Here is a 27303-nt window from a genome sequence, read left to right as displayed (position 1 = left end):
TTTTTTGTGAGACGGAGTCTCACTCTGTCGCCCAGGCTGGAGTGCAGTGGCGCAATCTCGGCTAACCGCAACCTCTGCCTCCTGGGTTCAAGTGATTCTCCTGCCTCAGCCTCCCCAGTAGCTGGGACTACAGGTGCGCACCACCACGTGGGCCCAGCTAATTTTTGTATTTTTAGTAGAGACAGGGTTTCATCGTGTTGGCCAGGATGATCTCGATGTCTTGACCTCGTGATCCGCCCGCCTCGGCCTCCCAAAGTGCTGGGATTACAGGCGTGAGCCACCATGCCCCGGCCTGCCTGGTTTCTTTGATTTTTAATTTTTGATGTTCCTGGGTACATACTAGATGTATATATTTCTGGGGAACATACAGATATTTTAGTACAGGCATGCAGTGTGTAATAATCACATCATGGAAACTGGGGTATCCATCCCCTGAAGCATTTATCCTTTGTGTTACAAACAATCCAGTTATCATCTTTTAGCTATTGGTTTGCCTGTCTTAAAATATTTTAAGCTTAACGTGAAGCATGTTACCCTTAGTAAAAATTCCCATTCTTCTTACATTCTGATAAGGTCACAGATAGGAAACTCATTCCAGAACTTGGTTCTTCTCTATAATTTACTTTTAGTGCTGTTATGGAACCCCATTTTGAAGTATACATTCCCACAGTATGGCAATTAATCTATTTCTTTTTTAGGCTAATGAGTCTTTTCTTGCAATGTCTTCATTTATTCATTCGTCAAACTCTTGAACATCTTGTATGTAAAGCACTTTGCAAAATCACTGGTATAACCATTGAACCAGAGAAACACAACATTTGGCTTCATGACCTGATACCACCTATTTCTCTAGGAATTGAATAGGTTCTGTTGGTGCTTGGTTAACAGGTTATTATTCTAAAGTCATGCCATCTTTATGGATCACACATTAAGCCTTTTTAATGTATTATTTTAAAACTTAAACACCAATATTCTGTATTTTTACTTATTTTTTGTATGTGACTCTATGTGACTCCCAGTTTTACCTTCCTTGCTTAGGTTGATGTGATCGTGACACTGGGAGGCCTTGCTGGGCGTTTTGACCAGATTATGGCATCTGTGAATACCTTGTTCCAAGCGACTCACATCACTCCTTTTCCAATTATAATAATCCAAGAGGAATCGCTGATCTACCTGCTCCAACCAGTAAGTCAAAAGTGAATATAATGTGAGCCCTTTCCTTCACAAAGCTTCTACCACTTGAGTAGACTAGAAGAAAACATTGGCCCTGCTTGGGTCTTCGAACTGTGAGTGGAATTGAACATGTGCGCTTTCTTGTGGCCACTTTAGTTTTGCCCCAGGTCACTGACCAGCAAAAATGTGGAGGAGAATCCTGAAAGTTTTCATTTTATTGTGTCTAAAAAACAAGAGAAAGTGTTGTAACTCTAAATTGACTAAGAATTAAATTGAGCACTTTTGCGTTTTGAACAGCTGAATGTGAATGACATTTGAGAAAAACCTCAATAGGGGAAACACAAGGCTTGGCAAATGTTGCTAATGTAATTCTTACGTATTTTGAGTGTTGTCATTATCATTGGATATAACTGGAAACTGGGTTTGATTTCGTTAGACACTTAGAAGACAGTCTTTAGCTTTTACTATTCATAAGTTGCCTGGTGATTAGTTTCTCTGTCTCAGAATAATTTCTAATGATGTCTTTCATTTCCAGTGATAAACATTAACGACATTTTCTCTCAATGTAGTGCATAGAACAGAATTCTTACTAAACAAACAAATTTTATGAGGTTTATTGGTGGATTTCAGTTTTAAAATATCATTTGGTAACCTTTTTTTTAAAAGATAGTGGACAGTACTTTCCATTTTTGCCTCTCATTGTGGTCTACTACTTATATTTTGCTGCTACCCTGTTGCTACCCACCATCTGTAGCCTGGCATTACTAGAAATTGTAGTTTGGTTAATAGGGTGGGTTTAGTGCATGCTCACTATTCTTTAGCCAGTTTTGCATTTTTTTCCTGGATCTTTGCGTGTCCTAGCCATGTTGCTTTCTGGATAAATATGGAAGGGGAGAAGAAGAATTCAGATTTCAAACTATACTATCCATTTATTTCGTCAACCGTTACAGACTGCCTTCTACGTATTTGTTGCACTGCCTAGCAATTAAGGATAAAAATAAATAGTTGCATGTGATCTTTGCTCTCCAGATTAAGTGCAATGAAAGATCCATTTATACAAATGTAATCACAATGCAATGTTGAAAGATTAGTACCAAAAAATGAAATAGTAGAAAACTGGGGCATGTGTGTAGTAAGAAAAGTCTTCACAGAGGCACTCACATTGTATTCACTCAATTAATTCAACAAACGTTAACTGAGTACCTGCTATTTGCCAGGCTCCTTTCTAGGGATAGAGCAGTTAACAATACAAACAGAAATCCTTTCATGCAACGTACCTTCTACTAAGCTTACAATTCAACAGAATCTTCAAGGATGAGTAGATTCTTGCTGTGGAAGATGATGGGAAAGTTATTTAATTCAAGAAGAGCCAGGGAAGAAACATGGAGACGCAGGATATGTTATAGGATTTGCAGGTAATTCTGCACAGCTAAAATATGGGCTGTGCAGCTACAATATGGGCTGTGGTATGGAACAATGCCAGAAGATAAGATAGAAAACTAATTGGGATACTGATTGTGAAGAGCTTTAAATTCCACACAATGGAATGTGAACTTCTTTTTGCCATAGGTTTTGGAAAGTCATTAAAAGATTTTGGTTAGCAGTACAGATATGCTTTTTAGATTTCTTATCACTTTATATGTTTGTTAAATACCCATAGACTCCCAACAGCTTCTGAAGTTTGAAACTTACTACTATTGTGAAGCAATGAGCTTTGTTGTATTGCACTGAATTGATTGTATGACTGCTAAAGTACTCAGTCATAACTTGTCTCTGTATAGATGCTCTGGTCAATATATTACTAGTTAAAGATGCAGTACAATACTTTTTAAAATTATAATTGGCAGATTCACTGATAGAAAAAGCCACATCTAAAATATGAATTCTACATTAAGGTATTTTTACTGTTTTGGGTTTCTGTATTTTCTCTATAATTGGTATAATTATGAGCTTTCTGAAATGCATTTGGCTTGGGATTCATTGGATTTTCTTCCATCTATAGATTGTTGTCTGTCATCATTTCTGGAAAACTCTCAATCATTATGTTTTCAAATATTGCCCTATTCTTTTTCTCTTTTCTTCTGTACCTCCAATTAAATGTATTTAAGATCCTCTACTTGTATCATATATATCTCAGCACTTTCATATTTTCTATGTCTTAATCTCTCTGGGCTTCATTTTGAAGTTCTTCACCACCTCTGTGTTCTGTTCACTGTCCCGCTTCAGCTCTACCTATCTGCCGCTAGACCCACCCTCTGCGTTTTTAATTCCTGCCATGATTATTCTTTCTTACACGCTTGCCCTTTACTCACATTTTCAAGGGGCTCTTTCTTAAAACATAATTATCAAACTGGTTTTATAGTCTAGAATAATTCTAATGTAAGCCAGCTGCCTTTTGTGTTCACTTTTGCTTTCACATTTCGTGACCTCAATTCCTTCTCTGTTTTATGATTTTTGGCGGGACCTCACATTTCTGAGAACTTTAAGTGTGGGAATTATTTGAGGTGTAGGTTAAAAGTAAATCCAAGGAGAATTTACATTTGCTTTTGCCTGGCTGCTGAGTGGACTTGTAGCCCAGTTCTGTGGGAGCACTAACTACTTAGGACATTTTGTCTGAGACTATTTTGGACCACGTTGTCAGTGTAGACTCTGAATGTAACACTGCTGAGAATGTGATGTCTGGTTACAAATGCTCAGGGGAGACTTCTCTCATCTTCTCAGTTATGGAGTGCCAAAGTTTGGTTGGCCACTTTTCCTAGCAGACCAGTGGGAGTGTTATTCATATTCATCTTGATATTTCGGATCTCTGCTTTACGTGGTACAGCATCCTTTTAGACGTCAACCTTGGGCAGGCCTTGGGCTTTGTCTTCTGACAACCTTCCCTAGCTGGGGGCTTTAGAAACTGAAGCTCAGGTTCATCTGATTTGCTAAACACTCTCCAGGTGAAAGTTAGCCTTGGCCTTCTTTTTATATCAAAATATAGTTTTTGGCCTCTGGGCAAAATTCTTTTTTCTTTCCTTTTCTTTCTTTCTTTTTTTTTTTTTTTTTGGAGACAGAGTCTCCCTCTGTTGCCCAGGCTGGAGTGCAGTGGCGTGATCTAGGCTTACTGCAGCCTCTGCCTCCTAGAATTATTTTTTTTAAAAGATACATTTGATGCATTTTAGAAGATTCTCTTAATTTTGTTTTTTAGTATTTGTATTGTTTTCAGTTGGCCAGGGCACTAATCTATCATATTGCCTCTGTACCTCAGTTACTTCCCACCCCCTCGTCTATGTTGCAGTAATGATCAACTCCAGATCTGAGAGGCTTTCCAAGATTAGGTTTATTAAGTTTTTTTTCTTATTAATAGAATATCTGATGTGGCTTGAGAGGCATCCCACATTTTATATCTAAGCTAACTGGAACACATTGCTGAAGCAGGGAAACTGATTGCTAGAATGTGGCACCATGTTTTTTACAGGCCAGGCCTGCCTATAACCTGTGTCACCTTCTGCAGGAATGAAGTTCTGCCGCCCCAGCCCAACTGCAAAGGCAGTCTAGGAAATGAAGCTTGTGGGCCCAGGAAGAGGAAACACTGACTTACAAAGCAATTCTTTCTCAAACTGCCAGACATGGATATCTTGAAAGAAATTCTGGAATCATGACCCTACATAACTTATAGGAATGTAACATACAATGTGTTAGGCTTTAGTTAGTTATTAAGGTGGAATCCCCAGTTCTCTAAAGTGGTAAACATGTTAAGGGTACCTGCATAGCCAAATCCCCAAATATAATGCAATGTAGATTCTCTCTGTGATAATTTTGATTTTGTGTCATTGGAATAACTACAAAATTACCTTATCCTAATGAAGTAATTATTACATAGTGTGGTGCAAAAAGCTCATGCAAGATTACACTCTCTGTTCTTTAAGGGAGTGACAATGGCAGGCACAGGCTTCCACCTGTGGGGTTAGCAGTGCAGCCTTTGCTCATCTTGGCCACTCTGTTCTAGGGAGTTCCTTATCGAGACACAGCCTGGCTCTCTGCTTTTCTATCACTTTTAGTAAGGGAATAGCAAGAAAATTAGTAACACAAATGCATATGTTGAAGTGAATATGGATGGATGTCATGTGATCCACCATATTGGTAACCAGTTTTAATTGTATACCCGTGAATGGGATTAATACTAAAAATCAGTTAAAAACTACTAGAGACTGGGTGTGGTGGCTCATGCCTATAATCCCAGCACTTTGGGAGGCCGACACGGGCCTGTCACCTGAGGTCAGGAGTTTGAGACCAGCCTGACCAACATGGTGAAACCCTGTCTCTACTAAAAATACAAAATTAGCCAGGCGTGGTGGTGCATGCCTGTAATCCCAGCTACTTGGAAGGCTGAAGCAGGAGAATTGCTTGAACATGGGAGGTGGAGGTTGCAGTGAGCTGAGATTGCGCCACTGTGCTCTAACCTGGGCAACAAGAGCAAAACTACATCTCAAAAAACAAAAAAACAAACTACTATAAAATTACTGCACAGAAGCATTTACATCCTAGAAATGAGACTTGCACCACTGGGGCTGAACTGGCTCTGTCAGGTGTTACTTCATATAACTGCATTATTAATATATGTGATACATACACTAAATGTGCCTATACATTACATGGTGTGCATACTTTGGGGAAGGTATTCAGAATGGACATCTACAGCAGACTGTTCATTATTTTTAGAACGTACAGTCACAGTCCGGATGGGCAGGAGAAATGTTATAAATTTAAACTGAAATCATTTAAAAATATTGCAAAAGTAGGCTTAAGAAAATGTCTCGTGTACTTTAGCACCAAATAAAGAATGACTTTAAAACTTTAAATTTTTAATTTTTTTTAAATTAAAGTTAACATATAGTTGTTAAGGAGGAAGATAATACTGATACTTTTACAAGAAGCATCTCATCTGAGCCTTATAACAATACTGGGAGAAAAGCAGGATAATATGGTCACACAGTGAAGTGTTTTGTCTCAACACTTTTTCCATAACATTACATTTCCTCCTTCATGGGGTTAATGGACTAAGATGCAAATAATAAACTCTTGAAACAAGTCACAGCCCATAGGCTGGTAATTGTCCATAAGCAGTGTGTAACTGATGGCCAGTTGGTGTATGCATGTGTATATATAAATATATGTGTGTGTGTGTATATGTGTACATGTATGTTTTTTCCCCTATGATATTATTTTCAAGTAAAATAAATCTTGGATGCACTTTAAGGATCTACCTCATCTTGTTGCTCTATCCTTAAGGAAAAATGACTTTCTGAAGTTTTATAATGAAATTTACATCTAACAATAATCTTTCATCATTTAAGCAGACTAAGTGATTTACCATTAAGCTTTGCTAAAGTATGTTAAAAGTGGTAAAAATTCAATATAAATGTTAATTATTATGAGTGTTAGATTTGAGCCTAGAGTGTTCCAGAATTTTTTTTCAATTAGATGATCTGAAATTAAAGATAATAGTAGGAGGAATAAGTCATCTTACAGCAACTGTTTATCTGATAATTTTTTTAGTCTAGTAACTTGGTAAGAGAGCTTGTGTTATATCTGCTACACTAATTTTAATTGGCTAGAATAGTCCTAGTCCCTGGAACCAGAATGCACTTTTCTTGATCTTTTTAAAAAAGCCTATCCTCATATCATCTTAGTCTTTCTGTGATGTTCTGTGTTTCTTTTGGAGTGTTTACCTATAAGACTCTCATGAGACTAGGTTGTGTAAATAAGTAATTATCTTCCATTCATTAAGATTATTTTAGTCATTTCGGACTGACCTATATGTCATAGTAGCAATTCACTTAAAGTGTATAGTTGTTTCAGTCTAAAGTCTGTATTCTCTTTTCAGTCCCCTCTCTGTGGTGTATTTTTATTAGTTATAAATTGAATTTTAAAACAAGGATACAATGAGGTAGTTCCAGTTAAAATGAATATGGGAAGGTGTTTGGAATTTTTTTAGCTGGTTGTTTTTTTTAGCATGTAAGGTTTTTCATATTGTATTTTTGGCATATTTCACTTACTATGGGTCAAAATGTCATTATGAGTGAAAACCTTGGTAGGTAGCATTTACTTTGTAGGAATGTTCAATTTGCCATTCGAAAAATAGAAAATTCAAAATAGGATGCATAATAGTCCCTTCCTTTAAATAAACATCCTTCTTTTACTTCCAAAAATGTGTTCTTGATAAGACATCATCACCTTTTATGAGGAGGGGATGCTATGAAATAGATGACAGACATTTCAGATATGAAACATCGCTGATGTCAGTAACTAGTTAGGCCATCTTCCTGCTGAAGAGTCAGGTGCTCAGAGCCATGTTTATCATGCTGCCTGTGTGGAGTGCGGGTGGCTCTAGGTTTCACATACATACTTTCTCATTTTCTGGTCCTGTGCTTCTCAGGAGTACAGAAACATTAGCTTCTGTACACTGAGCATAAATTATCTTTTATCTCCAAGTTTTATGGCAGTTTGTAATACAAGTTAATAGGATTTATAACCAAGAAATGAGATGTCCAAGAGTTAATAAGGCATGGCTTTTACATTATCCTAAACCTTGCTCGGTGATTCCCGCTCAGGATTCCAGTATCTGATATAGAAGAAGGTGGCACAGAGAAGACTTCTGTCAGTTTTTATCTCACTTGAGCAAACTTGCAAATATGTTGTAAATATTTCTTCCTCATCATTTTAGTCATGCTTTACTGCTGCTTGTTTTTTTTTTCTCTTTCACCAGATCAATTATTTACTATATAATGTCCTAACATTATTTACATTATACATTTGTAATGCTGGTAATGAATATGATAAAATATGCTGAGAGTTTGATAGAAGCTGAATATTCATGATATAAATTTGCTATGCCTGGTGGTTTCTGCTGAGAATTGGGTGTTTGGGTCGGTCTACCCTTGTGTGCACATGTCCAGCACAACCTCATCAGTGATAACATCAAAGAAGTGATTCTCAGCGTGATTTTGAGTAGGCGACAGAGAGTTCTCAATTCTAGACAACACTGAAATCTTCCCACACTATTTATTACCCGTTTTAATTCCCTTCTTTGGAATAATCATTATTATTTTATTCTTCCTCTGTATCTTTCATGTAATTTTTATTGTTGCTTGGCCTTTTAGAATTCCTAGTATAAACTACATAGTATCACAGAACTATTAAATATGTATTATTAAATATAATAAACTATTAAATAGTGTGAATAGTGTAAAGCTTTAGAGATCGTTTTATAGATGAGCAATTTCAGAGACATTTATGTGATCTGCCCAAGGTTATATGCAGTGTTTCTTTGGTAGGTGATTGATACTGAAATTGAAAAAGATCTGATGCAGTAATAGTCTGAAAAAGGACCACTAGGCATTTCATACCAGAAATGCCCTGTTACACTGACCTTCCCAACCTCCCTCCGCCTTCCAAAAGGCGCATTGTGAATACCTGTTCCTACCTGGCCTACACCCACCTCAGCTTGTTGCCCTGGGAAAGTTTTGCCTCTCAGGGTTCAACGCCTGGCCGAAATACTCTTTACCTTCAAATTGTGTCCTTGCCTAGCTCTGTCCTTTCTTTGGCTTGTTTGCTCTGCCATGCCATGCAGCAGGTTCTTCTTCACATGGAATACACACAGACACATCTTCGCTAAGCCTCCTCTTCTTTTCCCTCTCTTCAATTGTTGCCCGGCTTTCTAGGGAACAATTTTCAATACTCATTCTCTCCTTCTTCTCTTTCCCCTTTCTTTTGTGTTGTTTCCTCCTCCTCTACATGACATTTAAAAAAATAACACAAAAACCTATCCTGTTGTAGTATGTGTTAATCTCATACATATAAGCAGGAAAACCTTGTATTTTAGTATGAAATAAGACAATAAAATTCCAGAGCTATACAGTTCTCATTTTTTAAGTGCCCTAGTGTTCCCTTTAAATCTCCATAGAAAATTTTCCTCTATGGTTTTATCCATGTTTAATTAAACTAATTTTCATTTAAGAAGTTAAACTACACACTTGTCTTTACCTTGTAGCTATTGTTGTCTGTTTTGTTGATTCACAGAGTAGGATACTTCAAAAACAAACATTCAGTAAATACCTATGATGTGTTAGACACTGTGGTAGGCATTCAGAGTACAGAAATAAAAGGCACTGCCTTTGTTCTGCTGCTCACAGTTTAGTACAAGAGACAGAATAAATATTAAAATTCAGAAATATGTATGAGAAAACACTGGGAGCTAGGGGGATGGCAGGAATAAAGCATCTTACCCAGACGGGACACAGGGCCGGTGGTCCCCAACCCTAATACCTGCCACTCACCCACGCAGCGTGCAGGCTCTTTGACCTTAAAGAAGCCTTTCACTGAGAAAGATTTATAGGAAGATATCCATCAGCAAAAACTTAAGGTGATCCCTCAGTGATTCCAAAGCAGTATAGGAGGAAATACCGAATTCAATCTTCATGGAAACTGTTTGAAAACTTACGTGAACATTGGCCTTTCCTTTCAACCATGAGTGATGGAGAATCAGTTTTGGAGACTTGAATAGTTTCTAAGAGATGATATCAAGACTCCATATGTGATATGGAGATGATATCTGAACTCAAGACTGCTAAGAAGTCAGGCAAAGAAAGGAATAGTGACATTTAATGTGGAAGGAATATAAAGCAAGAGAACTTGGCACATTTGGGGAACAGCAAATTGCTGGATCACGGGGAGCCATTGGAGGTGCAGCTGGAGGGAAGCAGGGTCTAGAGCATGAGGGCTTGCTTGAATCCCCAGGAAGATGGTCTCTATATTGAGAATAAAGGTCAGGTTTTAAGGGTTTTTTTAATCAAAGGAGTGGCATTTGATTGACATTTTAGAAAGTTTAATTTGGTGGGAGTATAGATTGTTTATGGAAGAAATAGAGGCCAACCAATTCTCTTGGAAATCCAAGGAACAAATGGTGAGTAAACTTAAGTAAACATGAGAGTGAAGGAAAGATGATGGAGTTTGTTGGGATGTGTGCTCAGAAGTCTTCGTAGAAATGCAGAGGGAGGAGTCGGTATAATAACTGCATCCTGCATTAGGGAACTGGGTGCTGTTCTTCTTTGAGATAGAGCAAATGGGAAGAGCAGATCAAAATGGGAAGATCAGCAGTTGACTCTGGGATATAAAGAGAAAGATCTATCTTTGGAACCAAATGGAATTGCCTAAAAGGATATATGTTCTGGCCTGGAGGTATACCTTGAAAATTGTCAATATGTAAAAAGGCAAAAGAGTGATGAGCTTGGATATCAAGAATAAATAGGATACAATGGATTTGGCAGCCAGGAAGAAATTTGATAAGGTAGAAAGCCAGGAAGAAATTTTGATACATTTTTATGGCACAATATGGGTAGAAACTATATTACTATGAGTTGAGTATTAAATGGGAAGGGCAGTTGAAATACATTTGTTTTCTTTTGTATTATTGTTTACCCTTTTTTGTTGTTCCCTTATAGAAGTTGATTTTTTTGTGCTAAACTGGGAACTAATAATGGCTTATAAAACTGTTTTGGTGAGACCATTTTTCCAAGTTAAAAACAAAACCATGGCACACATATTTGGGATTTTGCCTTTGTATCTTGCGCAGCATGACTGAGAGCTGCCCTGCTGCATGTTTGTAAAGTGCTGCAGATATTCATGGACACTAATTATACCAGCATACACTGGAGAAGTACTTTTCACCCTACTTTTAACCAATATTTTCTTCCAGAAAAAAGAAAAAGAAAAAGAATCTGCTGGCCCAAACCCCAGCTCCACATCTCTTATAAACCCTTCGACACCTCTTCTACTTGAACATCTGTGGTGTGGGGCTAAGGCATGGTGGAACTCTGTGTCAAACCTTTTAGACTCCTTTTCTGGTCTAGGGAAAAGTGGTCCGAACATACCACAAGTACTCTTTTGTCTGCTTTTTTGAACTCACTGTACAGTTTCAAAAATATTTTTAAGTCATTCTTGTCTTTTAAAACCCTACTCAAAATTTTTGTCTTCTATGCACATTTCCAAATAAACCCTCTAAACTTCCTTCATCTGGATCATTTTTATCATCTTTTGTCTTCATTCTGACTGCTATAACAAAATACCATAAACTTGGTTTTATAAACAACAAATTCATCTCTCATAGTTATGGAGATTGGGAAGTCCAAGATCAAGACGCCAGTAGATTCAGTGTCTGGTGAGGGCCCCTTGGCTGGTTGGCTCTTTCTTACTGTGTTCTTCCATGGTGGAAGGGGCAACTAAGCTCTCTAGGGCCTCTTTTTTAAAGGTACTAATCCCATTCATGAGGGCTCTGCCCTCATTACTAAATTGCCTCCCTAAGGCTCTACCTCTTAATACTATCACATTGGTGATTAGGTTTCAACAGATGAATTGGGAGGCAAGTGCGTGAGGAACATTAGGAAAAACCAAGCACTTTTTTTAAATTTTTTTTTTCTCCTTTGGGCCTCAAATACTCTAAACCTAAAACAAAATTTATTGAGTTATAACTTTTCTTGTTTCTGAACTTTAAAAAACATATAATTGCATATTTTGATAAAAGATGAAATAACAATTTTCACAGTTTAATGCTAGCCAAGTCTAAATAAATAGGAAGTTTTAGATAATCTAAATGCATTATTCCATTACCAAAAGCATCCAGTATTGCCTCCTCTTATAAAATGTGGGCTGCCTGGACATCCCTGGTTAAGAGTCAGAGGCTATAACTTGCTCCACTTATTTCACATTTGACATTTGCCTTTTCCTTGTATTTTGGGTGCTTACTTGGGGCAGTAATTGTTTCTTTTGGTGGTTGGTAGCATGTTACTGCTGGACAAATACATGCAGATAATGGTGGTGGTCGTGGTGGTGGTGGGCTTTAAAGCAACCTAGATATGATGATGTTTCAAGGGGAAAGGAGTGAAACACTACCCTGATACCTGCCTCTCACCCACACAGCATAGAGGTTCCTTGACCTTAGAGAAGTCTTTCACCAAGGAAGATTTATAGAAAGGTGTTCATCAGCAAAAACCTATTGTGACCCTCAGTGATTTCAAAGCAGTAAGGGAGGAAATATCAAATTCAGTCTTCATGGAAATTGTTTAAAAACTTATGTGTACATTGGCCTTTCATTTTCAACCATGAGTGACAGAGAATCAGTTTGGAGACTTGATGCAATCCATAAGAGTGTTGTGTGCAGGTGCAACAATAGAAAAGATGGCATCAGCATTTGTCTGAGCTCTGTCACCATAATTTATCATAATCCAATTCTAGGTAAAGTAATGGAATATTGGATGCAGGATGTCATCTTTTCCTTTTTCCCCCCTCCCACAGTCCTCTGTGGCAAGGACACTGGTACACTGTGTCATGTATACTTAGTTCAATTGAGCATTGCTGCAGCATCTTCCTTTGATTGAAAACAAAAGGTTGCCAATGCAGTTATCAATGAACTGTGAAGTGATTTGAGTGTTACCAGCAGGGAAATGAAATGAGCCTCTGGGAAGAAGATTGGCATAAGTGAAAGTTTCTATATAAAGAGCTCCATACAGCTCCAGCTGGGTTGTTCTAGTTCTCGGCCAATTAAGGTTTTTTCCTCCAAATGTGGGAGAATTTTCATCTTACTTGTTCTGAAAGTAATCAAAACTAAAAGTGAAGAAAAGTGGAAAATTTTACAAAGAAAGTTAAGCTGGGACAGGTGGGGCTGGAGGGTATTTATTCAGACCATACATTTACCCTAGATATTTTGAAGCTCTTTCAAGGAATTGTGTAAGATATCTCCCTCCCCCACAATACATACATATACATAGAACACATGTAATATATAAGTACACACACACACCACACAGTTTTACTAAGAAAAAGGAAAGTAAGGATTCTAGATCTCAGGTATATTGAGAAGGATTTGTGTTTTTTGTTTTTGTTTTTGTTTTTTGAAAACTAGTATGTGTGTCTATTAAAAGCTCTAATTAATTCTTCATAACTTTGTCATTATCTGAATTATGATACTTGACTTAGATGTATACAGAATAGTATACCAGTGGAATATTTTTTTAAAAAGTTTCAGAGTCTGAAAGCAGATTAGCAGGATATAACCTAAGGTGATAGACACACACAGAAAGAGAAACTTACTTTGCATAAACATAGGAGAGGTATTCCCAATTTCATATTGTTTTCTGAATCAGACTGAGAAACTGTTTATAAAATATTAAGTAGATTCGATAGTCTAAACATTGAAGATATACTGAATATTAATATACTAAATCTCTTGACCGCCGTGCATGATTTATGAAATATCCTCTGTATCCAAAAGGATGGAAAATTAAAAAACAATAACATTTTTACTTAGATACTGAACACTTTTGTCCACTTAACACTTTTACAATTTATGAACTACCTTCATCATCATCTCATTTGCTTCTCCCAGCAGCCCTTTTAAGTAAGCAGGCTAGGTACATTTTTCCTACTTCTGAGATGAAGAAATTATGCATAGGACAACATAGTGAATCCATGGCAAATCTATCAACAATCTAGGAATTTTCTGAATGCTACTTCTATACCTTTTCTTTATAAGAATCCACAGTTACTCTCTAAATGTTATTGGATACATATGGAAGGCTCCAAAAGGATTAAGAAAAAAATAACCAGTTTTACATATCTTCTGCGCACTATGAGGTTCACCTAGGAGTAAGCATTTGTATTAGTCTGTTCTCACACTGCTAATAAAGACGTACCCAAGACTGGGTAATTTATAAAGAAACAGAGGTTTAATGGACTCACAGTTCCACATGGCTGGGGAGGCCTCACAGTCATGGCAGAAGGTGAAAGAGGAGCAAAAGCACATCTGACATGGTGGCAGGGAAGAGAGAGTGTGCAGAGGAACTGCCCTTTATAAAACCATCAGATCTCATGAGATTTAATCAGTATCACAAGAACAGCATGGGAAAAACCTGCCCCCATCATTCGTTTACCTCCCACTGGGTCCCTCTCACAATACATGGGAATTATGGAAGCTAAAATTCAAGATGAGATTTGAGTGGGGACATATCCATATCAGCATTGAAAAAATCTATATGGCTTTTTTTTCCCCAATCAATTTTTTAATTATGAAAATTATCATACATACAGACTTTTTTTTTTGAGATGGAGTCTCACTCTGTTGCCAGGCTGGAGTGCAGTGGCGCGATCTTGGCTCACTGCAACTTCCGCCTCCCGGGTTCAAGCGATCCTCCTGCCTCAGTCTCCCAATTAGCTGGGACCATAGGCATGTACCATCACACCCGGCTAATTAAAAAAAAAATTTTGTTTACAAGTAGGGCCTTGCTAGATTGTCCAGGCTGGTCTTGAACTCCTGGCCTCAAGCAATCCTCCCACCTTGATTTCTCAAAGCACTGGGATTACAAGTGTGAGCCACTGCACCCAGTTACCTGCCACCTGCTATTGCATGTAGATAAATTTCTAAATAGAAAGAAAGGAATAGATGTAATCAGTTTTCTTATCAAGAAGGAAGAATATTCTGTTTTAGCTGAGATAGTGTTGATGAGGAACTGGATTGCTTCCTCTGTGGAAAAAGGCATGATGACAGAGGACCCCCAAAATTGATTCATTGTGGAGACATTGGCCTTTCCAATTGTCTTATGACAGTAAGCCAATTTTATCCCTAGTAGGAGTCCTCAAGGTAAAAGGCACAGAGTATAGAACATTGGTCTCATTTTATCAGGCAAGTTTAACATACAAAAATGTTGCTCAAGGGACAGTGGAGGAGGATTGATTTTCTCCTGAGTGATGCTAGCCTATTAAGAAGTGGGCACTCTTTGACAAACCTGAGAAAAACAAGCAATGGGGAAAGGATTCCCTATTTAATAAATGGTGCTGGGAAAACTGGCTAGCCATATGTAGAAAGCTGAAACTGGATCCCTTCCTTACACCTTATACAAAAATCAATTCAAGATGGATTAAAGATTTAAACGTTAGACCTAAAACCATAAAAACCCTAGAAGAAAACCTAGGCATTACCATTCAGGACATAGGCGTGGGCAAGGACTTCATGTCCAAAACACCAAAAGCAATGGCAACAAAAGCCAAAATTGACAAATGGGATCTAATTAAACTAAAGAGCTTCTGCACAGCAAAAGAAACTACCATCAGAGTGAATAGGCAACCTACAACATGGGAGAAAATTTTCGCAACCTACTCATCTGACAAAGGGCTAATATCCAGAATCTACAGTGAACTCAAACAAATTTACAAGAAAAAAACAAACAACCCCATCAAAAAGTGGGCGAAGGACATGAACAGGCACTTCTCAAAAGAAGACATTTATGCAGCCAAAAAACACATGAAAAAATGCTCATCATCACTGGCCATCAGAGAAATGCAAATCAAAACCACTATGAGATATCATCTCACACCAGTTAGAATGGCAATCATTCAAAAGTCAGGAAACAACAGGTGCTGGAGAGGATGTGGAGAAATAGGAACACTTTTACACTGTTGGTGGGACTGTAAACTAGTTCAACCATTGTGGAAGTCAGTGTGGCGATTCCTCAGGGATCTAGAACTAGAAATACCATTTGACCCAGCCATCCCATTACTGGGTATATACCCAAAGGACTATAAATCATGCTGCTATAAAGACACATGCACACGTATGTTTATTGCGGCATTATTCACAATAGCAAAGACTTGGAACCAACCCAAATGTCCAACAATGATAGACTGGATTAAGAAAATGTGGCACATATACACCATGGAATACTATGCAGCCATAAAAAATGATGAGTTCATATCCTTTGTAGGGACATGGATGAAATTGGAAACCATCATTCTCAGTAAACTATCACAAGAACAAAAAACCAAACACCGCATATTCTCACTCATAGGTGGGAATTGAACAATGAGATCACATGGACACAGGAAGGGGAATATCATTCTCTGGGGACTGTGGTGGGGAGGGGGGAGGGGGGAGGGATAGCATTGGGAGATATACCTAATGCTAGATGACGAGTTAGTGGGTGCAGCGCACCAGCATGGCACATGTTTACATATGTAACTAACCTGCACAATGTGCACATGTACCCTAAAACTTAAAGTATAATTAAAAAAAATAAAAAAAAAAAATAGGAAAAAAAAGAAAAAAGAAGTGGGCACTCTTTGAAATTTTGGTAATAGTAATTGAAAGCTATGAAAGGATCTTAACATTTTTTTCTGAGCTTATTTCATACTATATAGTATTTCCAGGAGCAGAGAAAGCCATATGAAAATAAAAGGCATTGAACAATTTTTAAAATGTATTCATTCGATCAAAATATTATTAAGGACTTATTTGTATCAGGCACTTTGCTGGATTGAAGGTGGATAATTTATTCTCAAAGAGCTAACCGTCTCTTCACTAAATATAACAACGCTATAGAATGAGATTTTTAAAAAAAACAGCATTGCAAGTATGTAGAGAATATTATGGGAGCCCAGAGAAGCAGCACATGCCATGCCACAGACTGGCGTAGGAAGGATTCCTGGAGGAGGGCATTCCTGAGCCTGCCTCAAAATAGGCAGAAGAATCAGTGTTACCAAGAGGGAAGGGATCAGGAGACCACCAGAGGGGACAAGATGAGCAAAATGTGTGCAGTTAGGACACTGCACCGTTTATTTGGGAGAACTGGTGAAAACCTGTTGTGTCTCGGAGAGAAAAGGAGATGGTGGTAGATAAGGCTAAAAAGGTGGGCAGAGAAGCAATTAGATATCAGCTCCTGTGCCAGGGAAAGAGTTTGGATTTTATCTTTTAGAGTTTAAAGAGATTCTTAACTTTTCTGGGTCATAAACCCATTTGAGAATGTGATAAAAACTGTCAACCTTCTCTCCATAAAAATATACCTTTATAAACGCACTTAAAATTTTAAATATTATCTGAGGAGTTTATAGAAGCCCTGAGCCTGTCTATCCATGGACTTCCACTTGGGAACCAGCTATTTCAGACAAATTCTTACATACCTCATTGCCCTATAAGTTAGCATGGAGAGGGTTTAGTGATATTCATAGATAGGAGCTTCACATTTAGTTATCAATAACAATTATCAAACGTGGGGAGCAGCCAGGCTCTTCATTCATAATGAAAATAGTGATCATGGCTAATGCTGACTGAGTCTCACCATGTGTCCAGCACCATGCTGAGTGATTATGTATATTAACTTGTTTGTTTTTGTTTTTTGTTAACTTGTATAACAAGCTCACAACAATTCTGTAAAGTAGCTATTCTTATTTTTCCAATATCTCAGGTGAAAAAACATAAGCACAAGGTATTATTTACAGCTAGCAAGGTGCAGAGATGGCATGTACCCGGCATTCTGGTCACACAGGCACTGTTTCATGCCCTTAATTGCTACATTATCCTCTCCCTGAGAAAAACAAATTGAAGCAGTTTCTAACGACAAGAGCCTAGACCAATTGGCCATAGATACAACTCAGTATGCAGATCTTACGTTGTGTTCATTGAACTTACATCTTAGATGTACAGATTGCTGCCCTTGAAAGCACTAGTTCATTGTGGCTACATTCATGACAGAACTTTGAATAGGTTAAATGTGGCTTTAAGATTATTAGCAGCAACACTTAATGCTGCATGTCATCCAGGTTGTCTTAAAGAATTTTATTTCTAAAGCTAAATAGTGTATAATTTTTAAAAAATTATCCTTAACATACACTTCATTTAAAACAATTTATGAAACCAACTCTAACTAGAACTTAGCATAAAATGTTGATGTGCAACATTAATAAATCTATGCTCAAAATTTCATTCTCTGTTCCTTTTATCTACAATGCTTTTTACCTGAAAATGTGCATTTATACCCCAAAAAAGAAGCTACATGAACATCTCAATAGATGTAGAAAAAGCATTTAACAAAATTCAGCATCTGTTCATGTTAAAAACTCTTAAAAAATAAGTATGGAAGTGAAAAACAAGTTTATTGCAACAGGGCTCTTCTAGAAAGGAACTAGACACAAAGAAAGGGAAGCATTCATAACTGAAATGGAACTAGGAGACTGTATATCATATTTAATTACAGCATAGATATTTCATAAGTGAGTGTATGAAGAAGCAACATGGCGTCACAATCCAGTGGTTTGTTAGGGCTGGAAATTTTAAATTACTTCATACAAGTTTAGGTGTTCTGGGGCTTCTGACTCTGAGTGGGAAGTTTGAGGCTTGACTGTGGTGGTATACTGACTGCCAATCCTGAGGAACTCTGTCAGTCTCAGTGTCTTCATTTGTAAGGCTGAAATGATTCACATTAATTTCATGAAAATTAAAATGTTTAGGGCCATGCATATAAAATTACTATTGTGTTTTGCTTTTGTTTGGTTTCTTTACTTTGGGCTTCTAGTGGAAATAGTTGCATTAATCATGCTCCTTATTTCATGGCACGTTATCATCACTGATCACTTTGTTTCATTGTTTGGTTTGGATTTGCTGATTATTTTTTCTGTCGTTCTCTAGATTTCCTTTACATTACATAGGAAACCATCATAATATATCATTTTATCTTTTTGTTTGTGTGTGATTTGCAAAATATATTTTGTTTTTATGACTTTTTAAAGATATTTTTATACATACCAAACCATTCTACTATAAAGACACATGCACATGTATGTTTATTGCGGCACTGTTCACAATAGCAAAGACTTGGAAACAACCCAAATGCTCATCAATGACAGACTGGATCAAGAAAATGTGGCACATATACACCATGGAATACTATGCAGCCATAAAAAGGATGAGTTCATGTCCTTTGCAAGGACGTGGATGACGCTGGAAACCATCATTCTCAGCAAACTAACACAAGAACAGAAAACAAAACACCGCATGTTCTCACTCATAAGTGGGAGTTGAACAATGAGAACACATGGACACAGAGAGGGGAACATCACACACTGGGGCTTGTCAGGGGGTGGGGCGCTAGGAGTGGGAGAGCATTAGGAGAAATACCTAATGTAGATGACGGGTTGATGGGTGCCCCAAACCACCATGGCACATGTATACCTATGTAGCAAACCTGCACATGTATCCTATAACTTAAAGTATAATTTAAAAACCGTAACTACAGTGCCATTATTACACCTAAATAAAGTTAAAAATCATTACTTAATATGGTAAAATATAGTGTTTATGTTTTCTCCATTGTTTGTTATGTTTTCTCCATAGTTTGAAAACATAGTTTATTATGTTTTCTCCATAGTTTGTTATTTGAATAGGGATCCAACATCCACACGTTGCAATTGGCTATTTCTTTAAAATCCGTTTTAATCTATAAGTCTCTCTGTCTCCATTTTTTCTTCTTCTTCTCCGTCTTATTCTTCTTTTTCTCCTTTAACTTTTTTTTTGAAAAAACATTGTCATTTGTTCTATGGAGTTTTCCAAAATCTGAACTGATTTTATGGCACTATGTCACTTAATAATTTCTGTTTCCTCTGTATCTTTGTAATTAATTCTAAATCTGTAATCAGAACAGTTAAAAAATGTTTGTGGGGGAAGTTCTGATATAGGTGGTGATATGGTTTGGCTCTGTGTCCCCACCATTCAATCTCACCTTGAATTGAAATAATCCCATGTCTCGAGGGTGGGACCAGGTGGATATAATTGAATCATGGGGGCAGTTAATGCTGTTCTCCTAATAGTGAGTGAGTTTTTACAAGATCTGATAGTTTTATAAGTGGCTTTTTCTCCTTTGCGTGGCACTTCTCCTTCTTGCCACCATGTGAAGGATGTTTGCTTCCACTTCCACCATGATTGTAAGTTTTCTGAGGCCTAACTGGCCATGTGGAACTGTGAGTCAACTAAACCTGTTTCCTTTATAAATTACCCAGTCTCGGACGGTTCTTTATAGCAGCATGAGAATGGACTAACATGATAAATTGGTCCCAGGAGTGGGGCGCTGCTGTAAAGATACCTGAAAATGTGGAAGCAACTTTAGAACTGGGTAATAGGCAGAGGTTGGAACAGTTTGGAGGGCTCAGGAGAAGACAGGAAAATGTGGGAAAGTTTGGAGCTCCCTAGAGACTTATTGAATGGTGTTGACCAAAATGCTGATAATGATATGGACCATGAAATCCAGGCTGCGGTGGTCTCAGATGGAGATGAAGAACTTGTAGGCAGATATAAGAAATGTTAACGTGTACCCCTGTAGGAAACAACTTTATTAGCTCGAGTGCAGTAGTTATGTGCAGGTCCTTTTGCCTTTAGTTTTACAGATTCTATTCATTTCCAAAGTTAGGTCAGTACCTTTCTTACCCCATACAATGAGGTTGTTCCACATATTTGTAATACAATTAGATTTTCTTGTCACAGTCTACATTCTTTGCGGAGATCCTCCAACTTTCTAAATGATTTTTTAAAATTTGAATACAATAACGTTCACTCTGTGTTGTGTAAAGCCCTATAGGTTTTGATAAATCCTATAATAGCATGTAGCCACCAAATACCATGAAGTATAGTTTCAAGACCCTAAAAATCCCTCGAGCTTTGCATATTCATTGCTCCCCACTTTTCCCATACACCAGGGAGACTGATCGTTTTACTCTTCTTATAGTTTTTCTTTATCCAGAATGTTATATAATTGAAATAATACAGTATGTAGTCTTTTTAGAATAGCTTGTTTTGTTTAGTGATGTAAATTTAAGCTTTATTCATGTCTTCATCTCTTTTCTGACGATCTTTTTTTACTTAGCGTTATATTTTTAAGATCTGTCTATGTTGTTATGTCTGCATTGATTCTTTTCCTTTCAATAGCACTATGTGATGGACAACTAGTACATTTGCCCATCCACTCTCTGATGGATAGCACATTGCTTCAAAATCTTAGTGTCCCAACCCCACTCAGCTCTACTACCACAAATAATGTAATAAACAGACTCACATATATGCCCTTAAGGACCTGTGTATTTCTTTGGGATATATACCTAGGAAAGAAATTGTTAGAACATAAGACATGTCCTTGTTTTATTTGACTAGTGTCAGATTGCTATCTGGAATGGTCTTAGCAGGCCAGCAACATGGTCTTTGTTTTTTTTTTTTTTTTAATTTGTGTTTTAGAATTAGCCCCATCTCCCCACCAACACTTCATATTATCAAAATTTCTGGATATAAGTATATAGGAATCATGTGGTAACTCACTGTATTTATTTAAATTTCTATAATTACTAATGAGTCTGAACACCTCTTCCTGTGGTTACTAGATTTTACCCATATTTATATGTAGATGATGTATTTTTTAAACTGATTTGTAGTTGTTCCTTGTATATTTTAAATATGAATATCATGTCAGTTTTTAACATTACGAAATACCTTTTCTAACACCATCATCGGTCTGTTAGCTTTGTTCATGATGCCCTTTGTTGAACAGATTTATCAGTTTAATCTTTGGCTTGTTGGATGACGGTACGATTTACAAATATTCTGAAAAATGAGAGAGAAATAGGGTAGGCTAGAGTGGGGAACAGGAGTTTCTGTTTGGCTGTATTAGGTTAGAGATGCATTGAACCTTCAGGTAGAATTCTTAAGCAAGTAGTCAGACATGTGAATCTGGCATAAAGATGAGGTTTTGTTAGTATCAACCTTTAAAATTGTTTTTTTGTTTCTCGAAGGTTTTCTTCTTTTTTTAAAACTGGACTTTGTTGTTTAAAGCTATTGACAAAATTTCTACTTAATAAATTGGAGCTGGGAGCAGTGGCTCATGCCTGTAATACCAGCACTTTGGGAGGCCGAGGGGGGCAGATCAACTGAGGTCAGGAGTTTGAGACCAGCCTGGCCAACATGGTGAAACCCCATCTCTACAAAAAATACAAAAATTAGCTGGGCATGGTGGCATGCACCTGTATTCCTAGCTACTCAGGAGGCTGAGGCAGGAGAATTGCTTGAACCCAGGAGGCAGAGGTTGCAGTGAGCCGAAAACGCGCCACTGCACTCTAGTCTGGGCAACAGAGTGAGACTCCATCTCAAAAAAAAAAAAAAGGAAAAGAAAAAGAAAAGAAATTGCAGAAGGCACTTTGAATTGCATCATAGTGGATTTTTTTATTTTGCTACATATATAATTTTTATCATATTTTTTATCCCAAATATTTAATCAATATATAGTCACGGTTCCCAAAGAAATGTGCAATTCCAACCCTATGTGTCCTCTTCCCCTCTGGCCCCCTTAGCTTGTTTCAAGGGTTCTCTGGATATATTTCATAGAACATTTTACTGTTCCCTTTGTAAATGGTGATATTTCTCCATTTTACATTTAGATTCTAAGAAACAGTTCAAGGTGACTCTCATATTTAAATTGAATATGGAAATAGATATTTTTGATGCAAATTTATAATATGTTCATGGGATTAAGTTATCAAGCATTGAATATTATATTTTCAAGACCATCTTCCTTGAGAAGAAAATGTTTATAGACCTGTAGGTGCGTATCCTTTTTTACATGGTAAAAAATACTTCAGAATTATTGTTAATAAAAATAATACTTTAATTGATGAGGTTTTTTTCAATAGAAATAGGACACTTTCATACAATTCTTGTCAGGTCTTTGATGTTAGAAGTTGATCTTTGACAACTGGGCTTGAAAACAACAGAAAAAATATTTGAATCAAACATTAATAGTAATATACTTTTTTTTAAGGTTCACAAAGATAATTAATTTTAGATTCCTCTCACACTGTATTTCTTTTTTACAGGATTTACTTTCTGTTTTCATATACAAAATTATTCGTATTATACACAATTGTATATCTGCAATTTGACTTTTTATAAATTGTAACCAATTCATTATCACATGTATGTACTTTTGGTTGTTGTAAATAATCCTAAAATCCTAATTAGGATATAAAATTATTAATACATATTTACAATTTATATCCTAAACTATATTTATAGTTTGATTTTTATTATGTAGGAAGAAAGTATATTGTCTTAGCTATTTAAGTTTATAGAGGTAACATTGTCTCCAAAAGGGGATGTGACCATCCTAGAAAAGCTAAAATAAAGAAAATCTTCCTTTTAGGTACAGAGAAAAAAAAACAACAACAAAACAAAAATGACTTGTATTGCTTTGCTGAGGACTCATAAAAATGGCTGGTGGTGCTTTCAGGCATCATTCGTCAGGTTTACATTTTAGAGAAAGAAAAAATCTCATTATCCACTCCGTACTCATTTAACTTTTAAGTGCTTAGAAGACTTGTCATAATCTAGACTCAAGCTCTGAAATGGCAAATCTTGACACATCTCAATTTTAGCAACTCGTCTTGGCAGTGCTGGAACTCTGAGTACTCATAGCTACAGGAGCTTTATATTCTATTTTGCCTTAATTCTTTCACATTTTTTATACATCACTCCTAACTTTATAATGTTGTTAGCTTTTACACCTTCCTTTATTTTAAAACTGGATTAGTCTAAAAGTTTCCTATTCAGTAAGAAGTACCAAATGAACTATTGAGCACGATGCATAAACATTAACACATTTAATCATGGAGGGCAAGTGAAGAGTACAATTCAAATGGGTCAGGAGAACTAGATTTCTATGAGGTCATTAAGCATTCTATTTACCTTAATTTTGTGCTCTTATGACACTGCCCTTTGCCATACCATGCAGACTTCTTATGCAGCAGAAACTGTAGAAGTTTAGGCTAGGGGAGAAGGGATTGAGAACCTATATGTTTTTGTTCATTAGTATCTGAAAAATGATGAGTTAAAATGTGTGGCTACTTATCTTAAAAGTGTGTGTGTATATATATATATATATATAATACATATCATTCTTTTACTTGCAAAAGTACATTATTTATGATAACATTTAGATACTAACTTTCCTCATTTGCAGAAGTAGTAGTAAAATGTGTGGCTACTTATCTTAAAAGTGTATATATATTATATATATATGTCATACATATCATTCTTTTACTTGCAAAAGTACATTATTTATGATAACATTTAGATACTCACTTTCCTCATTTGAGGAAGTAGCACTCTTTCCCTTCAGAATACTTTTTTTTATAACTTGCTTAAATTGAATGAGGTCATTTATTAATACTCAAAGCTAATAAGGCATCATCCTGTAACTTTCAGAAGATGAATATAAGTAGAAACTATTTAATAGGGGAAAAACTGCCTGGTTTTTAAAACTTTCCTTTTATACTTTCTAATGTCAGATTTTTTTTCTTAACAAAAAGAAAGTTGGATAAGACAACTCCTTCAAAATGAATCCTAATTTATCTCTATTGGATGCATGTGCAAACCTAGCTCCTGTTCCACCAGTGTCCAAAGTTTATAAAAAATTGAACAGCTAATTTTTAAGTAGTATTTAAAATTCATTGAGAATGTAAAATGACCACAAAATTATATTTTTCCGATAACTTCTTATATCCACTGTGATGTCCAACTTAGAGTCAGAATGTAAGGGTTCACATTTTAATTTCTACTTGGACAGTATGCCCAAACTCTGAACTGTGAATGTATGTCATTTATGGAGATGCTAGGATGTAAAAGCATTCAAATTACGGTGCTTTTAAGACAAACAGCAATTTGGTATTATTGGTTATTCTTTCTCCTACACTAGGCACTATACCCATTTATTTGGTCTATGTTTTCACAACAGCCTTGAGATTTTCGGAAAGTGACCTAACACTCCTGTATAGACTGGTCTTAGGATGGGGACCAAGGCTGAACCTGGGTAATATGGACAGAGGTGAATTTGTAGTAATGTGTTTCATGTAAAAGCAATGCATACAAGTTTTGACCCATCTTCTGCTTTTTGTTTTTTTTCTATTGGCTTGTCTGGCAAAATTAGAGAATAATTAAAGGTGAAAAACAAAGCCTCCTCCCTCATACAGCATACCTGTTTAAAAATGGAAAACTATAAAACTAATTTCACTCATCATAACAAGAAATATATCTATGATAGTAATTGAAATAGTGTGCAGCTTGATCTCTCATTAATACTTTGGTAATTTATAAGAAAATAACAGTATCAAGAAAATGTGAGGTCCATATTATCTTATGTTTTTTCACTGCTCCCCTCCCAAAAACATATTAGAAGTCAAATTATAATCAGAGGGCTGATGGTCAAGAAGGAATTAGCGTGATAGGAGTGAGAGGAAACCGATGTATGATAGTATCGGATTTTAGGAAAATTGATATGCTCATTCTCATGCTGGGGATATTCCTCCCAGTGGGATGGGAATGCTTGAAGATGGGAGTCTTCTGTCTACTCCCCTTTTTATCCTCCTCCACATGAGGGCTGATTTTGCTGATGTGGCTAAAATACTTGAAGTCAGAGGCACCACGAAGTCTAGTTCTCTACCCAAGGTTACATTAATAGTTAGAGACAAGATGTGGCTGGATGGCAAATGCCTTTCAAGGTATGTTTATAACCAGGGAATCCTAGAATTATTCTGCCCATTTCAGGTCACATTTTCCTTTCAGGCATGTACAATATGAAAATCTTAATTCAGCAATGAGGCCATTGGCCTTGTTTTAACCTGCACATTGTAAGAATATGGGTTATATAAAGCGGCAGAGGAATGATTGTACCTGGACTGCTAAAATCTCCGTATTCAGAGTGTAACTTCACAAAATTTGGCAAAAATAATTGAAGAGCAGTGGATGACATATTTAATTATCTCTTTCAATGAATTTGTTGATGAGTTTCAGTCTATTTCACTGTGGGGGTAGAACTACCAAATAAGACATTTTGATTAAAATATAAAAAATAAAATTCAACAAGTCTATAAATGACTATTTTGGTGTCTCTAGCAATGTGTAAAGGAGCAGGACTGTATTTCTCAGTAAAGGTAACTTTTTAGTATCAAAGTTAGAATTTGACTGTTTTGAGATTCTGCATTGAGATGTGAAGTTATCTGTTAATTATTTTACTTGAAAGTGTATTTTAAAAGGAAGATGAGCTGTGTCCCCACCCAAACCTCAACTTGAATTGTATCTCCCAGAATTCCCACATGAGGGGTAATTGAATCATGGGGACCGGTCTTTCTTGTGCTATTCTCGTGATAATGAATAAATCTCACGAGATCTGATGAGTTTCTCACGGGTTTCCACTTTTGCTTCTTCCTCATTTTCTCTTGCCACTGCCATGTAAGAAGTGCCTTTTGCCTCCTACCATGATTCTGAGGCCTCCCCAGCCATGTGGAACTGTAAGTCCAATTTTTTCCCCCAGTTTTGGGTATGTCTTCATCAGCAGCATGAAAATGGACTAATACAGAGGAAATATACCCTTACCTGTGTTTCTTACTTGGAGGAAAGTGTCAGTCATTTTCAAAATTTTGAATTATTTAAAATTAGGTCAGTGATGTCACAGTAAGTTAACTTATATTGAGTAAAGTTGATTTTCAGTGAGAAACAGTTATGGTGTTAGGTAACAAAAAAGATTTCTACACCAAAACAAACCCAACCATATTCTGGCCTAAAACTTACAAATAAATACTTCTTGGAAATTTAAGCCAACCAGTTTATGTTATGGAAAAATCTTTTGACCTTCTCAGTAAGATTTAACAAAAGTTTTTTTTTGTTTGTTTTTAATGACAGAGTACAGGATTAGTATAAGTTAATTAATTTGTTAATTTATTGTTTGTTTTATTTATTTATTTTTTGAGATGTAGTTTCACTTTTGTTTTTCAGGCTGGAGTGCAATGGTGCCATCTCGGCTCACTGCAACCTCCTCCTCCCCAGTTCAAGCAATTCTCCTGCCTCAGCCTCCCGAGTAACTGGGATTACAGATGCTCCCCACCATGCCTAGCTAATTTTTGTACTTTTAGTAGAGACGGGGCTTACCATGTTGGCCAGGCTGGTCTTGAACTCCTGACCTCAAGTGATCCGCCTGCCTTGGCCTCCCAAAATTCTGGGATTACAGGCGTGAGCCACTGCTCCTGACCAGTATAGATTAATTTATAATTTATGGTAACAGGTTTGTAAGTTTGTTTATCAAGAAGTAATGGCTAGCTCTGAGCTTGTTGTCGCAACACTCTTGTACTAACGGAGGCCTATTATTTCAGGGTTCTTCTTGTTTCTAACACTGACACATAGTCTCTGTCTTTACTTACTTATTTCTTAATTTCTCAGTTATATTTTGAGCTACTCTAAGGTTT

At 36.7% G+C, this 27303-nt stretch overlaps 1 protein-coding gene across 26 annotated transcripts in view; it reads left to right on the top strand.

Moving 5' to 3' along the window:
- Positions 1 to 27303, top strand: part of TPK1 (thiamin pyrophosphokinase 1) — a 384685-nt gene that overhangs the window by 243099 nt on the left and 114283 nt on the right. For 25 of the 26 annotated variants that reach the window (XR_010159034.1, XM_063815718.1, XM_519461.9 and 22 more), the window contains one exon: positions 1039 to 1185. The exons of the other annotated variant lie outside the window; for it this stretch is intronic. Coding sequence is in view for 24 of the 25 variants with exons in the window: in XM_063815718.1 (XP_063671788.1) it covers positions 1039 to 1185 (147 nt within the window). In the remaining variant the exon portion in view is untranslated. The remainder of the gene's footprint in view (positions 1 to 1038; positions 1186 to 27303) is intronic. 26 annotated transcript variants of the gene reach the window in all.

The sequence above is a fragment of the Pan troglodytes genome, chromosome 6, assembly GCF_028858775.2.
Source record: "Pan troglodytes isolate AG18354 chromosome 6, NHGRI_mPanTro3-v2.0_pri, whole genome shotgun sequence".
Classification (NCBI taxonomy): Eukaryota; Metazoa; Chordata; class Mammalia; order Primates; family Hominidae; genus Pan; species Pan troglodytes.
This window is presented reverse-complemented; position numbering and strand designations above follow the sequence as displayed.